At 45.9% G+C, this 4,436-nt stretch overlaps 1 protein-coding gene across 1 annotated transcript in view; it reads left to right on the top strand.

Moving 5' to 3' along the window:
- NET1 (neuroepithelial cell transforming 1) overlaps positions 1-4,436 on the top strand; it is an 11,473-nt gene that overhangs the window by 2,305 nt on the left and 4,732 nt on the right. The window contains exons 2-4 of the mRNA XM_010185920.1: positions 2,109-2,216; positions 3,004-3,171; positions 4,149-4,211. Of these exons, the coding sequence (XP_010184222.1) occupies positions 2,109-2,216; positions 3,004-3,171; positions 4,149-4,211 (339 nt within the window). The remainder of the gene's footprint in view (positions 1-2,108; positions 2,217-3,003; positions 3,172-4,148; positions 4,212-4,436) is intronic.

Raw genomic sequence — 4,436 nt, 5'->3', positions numbered from 1 at the left:
TGCCTCCTGCACACGCATGTGTCGCTTCGGCCTCGCGCAGATGTGCTGTCGGCATTCGCACATGTCCCTCAGCACGGAGTGTGTCACTGTGTGGCGCATCGGGAAAGGCTGCGGAGCTGACCCTGTAGCAGCAAACTGCGACAGATTGTATAAGCGTCCTCAAGCGCTGCGGTTTCTTGCTATTAATTTTCAGCGTCACGTTTTGCTTTTCCATGCTATTTATATTGCTGGCCTTGACAGGGCTGCGTGTGGGTTATGTCTGTATATTTTCTGCGTGCATTTCTGCAGTTTCTCAAGCCCTTTATTCTAGTACACTGATTATGGTTTTCTAGAAGTAAATTACCTATCCTTTTCCTCCACTCAGAAATATCTGTCATTAATCAAAGTTTCTTTGTCTTCTCTTGAGCCCAGCCTAATTTTCCAGCCTTCTGCATAATCCTTTTCCTGTCTGACTCTGTCTGGAGCGCAGCAGCTCACGTTTGGCAAAGGGAAGAAGTGACTGCAGTGTTCCCAGTGCTGTACCTAAAAAGCCAGCGGGGGATCAGGTTCTCAGGGTTAAGGGTGCTCTCTTACAGCTTTTCCCCCATTTTTACAGTACCCTCATACTTCTGAGATTACCCAAACGTTTCAAGCACAGCTTTGAAGGCGCTTTGTGCTGTGCCAAGAGGCCTCTCTGCCCTGCATCGCTCATAAATTGTTTCTTTTCATGTTTTTTTCGTTTCCCCCCCCCCCCCCCCGCAACTTTGAAGACTTAATTCGGCGTGAGTTAACCTCCTCTGTTGCTTAACGCTGCGTGTAGGCAGGCAGACAGGGCCACTCCTCGGGTCATGTTGCTGAAATCAGATCTCGCATACGTAGCTTTTATGCTTCCTCAGTCTCACGACTGGAATCCAGCTCTTGTGTGTTCCTATTCCCCCTTTTTTTTTGGTGTTTTCAGCATTTGTCACTTCTGTTGCCACACAGAAGGGTTTGGGCATCTTATCTTGCAATCTCAGACTGCAGATAGAGAGAGCAGAGAGCTTGTCCTAAGCAGCCTGTGCCTTTTAGCCTTTTGGAATGTAGAAGAAGGGACTCAGCTGTAATTAACCAAAAATGCCTAACAAAGCTTTGGTAAAACTCAAAAAAGAGGCTGCTTCCATCAACTCATCTAAACTTCATGCTAAGAGACTTCCTGGTGATGTTGAGTCACCCCCAATTACCTGCCAGATGTTTAAGGACACCTCACCTAGCCTTTCTCCTAGCGAGTCCACCTCTTCCTGGCATCCCCTTCTGCACACCTTTCCTGTACAGTCCACAATATTTTTCATGCAGAATGTGTAGGGTTGCCAGCATGATTTGAAAAACCAATGTGAGCTTAAGCAGCAGGAGGTTTCCATGGGCGTTTCCTCTCTTCTTGGCAGCAGAATTGAAACCGCTCTGGGCTCCCGGCAGGGATTAGTGGTGTAGAAAAGCAGAAGCTCTATCTTTCAAATCTAAACAAAGTATAAGAAAAATTATGACGGCTTGCAGGGCGGGGGGGGGGGGGGCGGGAGGGGGAGGAAGTTGTGTAAACCAAAGGTTTTAAACTTCATTTGCTTTATGTGTGCGTGTCCTTCGCAGGAATGTTCAGCGTGTGGTCATTTGCTGTTTGTTAGAATAGCTGCTGAGGCTGCCCTGGGCTCCGACTGCTACTTTTCTCTCCAAACTAAAATTAAAATGGAAAAAACACATTCTTTCTACAAAGGAAAATATGATAAAACGGAGAGGCAGATCACAGCTCCATCTTTAGATGACAGTCACTTGCCTTGCAGAGGAGAATGCTTCAGTCTATTTATGTTCAAACCATAACGGTCCTTGTTCGAGCCCTATTTTGAATTCTGACTGACGCGTATGTTATCTTGCCTCTTTTATGCTGGACAAAGTCTCTGCGGTTTAATTGCAACCTTAAAGTTCAGACAAATATTTACAGCCTCTGCTTTCCTTTTAAGATGAATGGCTACTTCAAAACACTCTCTTTGCTGTGTTTCCCACTCCTTAAGTGGGTTCATGCTTTTTAAACCCGCCTGGGCAGCTTGAGAAATGAAATGGGAGTCACAGCCAGTACAATTTGTTCTCTGCTTTATTTACAGGAGCCAAGCAATAAGCGGGTTCGGCCTTTAGCACGGGTCACGTCCCTGGCGAACTTGATCTCTCCTGTAAGAAATGGTGCAGTTCGACGCTTTGGGCAGACAATACAGGTAAAAAGCAGAGCCTTCCAGTCCTAGAAGTCTAGAGACATGGGGAAGGTACTGGGATTTCAAGGCCTCTCTTGGAAGTCTTCTGTATGATTTATCCAAGGACTGAAAGCTTGCTTGAGATTTGGGGATGAAGAAGAGCCCAGGAGTTCAGAGGCAGCTTGCTAGATAACCAGGTTATTGAGGGTTTAATAGAAGTGAAGTGATTCAGATAGGGAGAATTAGTTGATAAACTGTTCCAGTACTTGAGATACGTGTATTGGAGCATGTGCTTGAATGTGCACTGACCTTGCTGTTCAGCAATCTTTCAGTCACGTTAGAGAAGTGTTGTCTAAGGAGCACAATACCCTAAACATGCAGATAAGAGCACCTTTCTGTGTCTGTGTTACTAAATATTCGGTACTAAATGTACTAAAGCAACATAGCAAATTACGAGAGCAAAGTTCAAGTGGCTCCTGATTAGCCTTGTTTTAGGTAGAATTATGATCCCAGCTTATTTACTTCCTCATACCTTGGAAATAGACCCTCCACCAAGCGCTGCTGCTGGATCAGTGCAGGGAGAGGCACAGGGAAAAGCTTGCCAATCGCTGGGCACTCAGGGCTCTCTCAGCAGCTTGATTAAAGTGTTCCTTTATCTGAGGAAAAGTGTCTGGGTGTGTTTTCCTGCCCTGTACAACAGAGGAGGGTGAAGAATTGGGAGGGGTACGGATAATACTATAATACTTCTGAAATGTTGGCTCTGTGTAGTTTTTTTTTTAATTTCTTTTCTTTTTTTTTTCAATCCCTTTAGTCATTTGCCCTTCGCAGCGACAGCAAGTCTCCTGCCTGTGCCCATAAGTCATGTAGCAGATCTGCTGCTCCCACTCCTCCTAAAAGAAGAAACAGCGTGCTTTGGTCTGAGATGTTAGATGTCAACATGAAAGAGTCCCTGAGCACCAAAGAAATCAAGCGCCAGGAGGTAGGCTCTCCGTTAAACAGCAGGACCGGGAAAGGCTTGGCTTGGGCTGTTTCCTTGACGAGGACAGGAGTTACGAGCATCTGAGGGTGACTGTGTCTTCCTGTGCACCTTCATTTTGAAACCACTAGATTTATTTCTGCATTAGGCATGGGAAAAGGTAGGCTTCTCTGTCTTGAGTCACTAGGGAGTTCGTCTCCCCAGTTTGACCATTCAGAGATGCCAAACCTTTTCCACGGGGGTGCTCAGCATTTCTGAAATTCAAGACCCAGCCACGCTGGTTGCTTTGCAGCAGCCCCGAAGTCGAGCACCTTCATTTTGAAACCACTAGATTTATTTCTGCATTAGGCATGGGAAAAGGTAGGCTTCTCTGTCTTGAGTCACTAGGGAGTTCGTCTCCCCAGTTTGACCATTCAGAGATGCCAAACCTTTTCCACGGGGGTGCTCAGCATTTCTGAAATTCAAGACCCAGCCATGCTGGTTGCTTTGCAGCAGCCCCGAAGTCGGGTTCCTTGTAAAGCCAGCTGTCTTTCTCTTAAAGCTCTTGACAATTGGTTGAAAGCCAAATAGCAAGGCCTTGGCTTGCCTTTTTCCTGTAGTTCTTAGACAAATCTTCTAGTGACAACACAGAAGCTGACTAAAGACGTCTGGGATTTGACCTCTGTGGTTTTCTGGGTTTTGTTTTTTTCGTGCTTGCCTGTGTAAAAAGCAGTGATTTAGAAGGCACCAATATTTAATTTGGCTTGTGCTTGAGCGTCAGAGCTTTCACACAGTTGTAAGTAATGGCAGTTTCTCAGAGCTGAGAAAGGCCGTAGATTTACATGAGGGTGTCATGCCCAGGTGGCATACAGTGATTCAGATGGCAAACCCGCCTATTCAAGCTGCAGAAATGGGATGTACTTTGTGTGGGCTGAAAGGCTCTTTCAGAGGAAGGCTGGGATTAAAAATGACTCTCGATGCTTTATACCCCTTCCTCACAGGCAATATATGAAATGTCCAGGGGAGAGCAGGACCTGATCGAAGACCTGAAGCTTGCCAGAAAGGTGAGTCGGTTTTTTTCCTACAGCCAGTAATCGTTACAGATAATAATGAAATTTCTTTGGACTTGCAAATGTTACTTATCAGCTTTCTCAGGCCCAGAATCTACAGTTTGAAAGCTGGCCTGGGAAGTTGACCTGAGCCAGTCCTTCAGTACTGGTTTGATTGCAACAAACCCAGCCAAAAAAAAAGGACTGTGCTTTACAGTCCTTCAGAGCTCATTGGGGAGT

The sequence above is a fragment of the Mesitornis unicolor genome, unplaced genomic scaffold (assembly GCF_000695765.1).
Source record: "Mesitornis unicolor isolate BGI_N332 unplaced genomic scaffold, ASM69576v1 scaffold15006, whole genome shotgun sequence".
Lineage (NCBI taxonomy): Eukaryota > Metazoa > Chordata > Aves > Mesitornithiformes > Mesitornithidae > Mesitornis > Mesitornis unicolor.
Note: the sequence above shows the minus strand (reverse complement) of the source record. Positions and strands in the feature narration are given on the sequence as shown.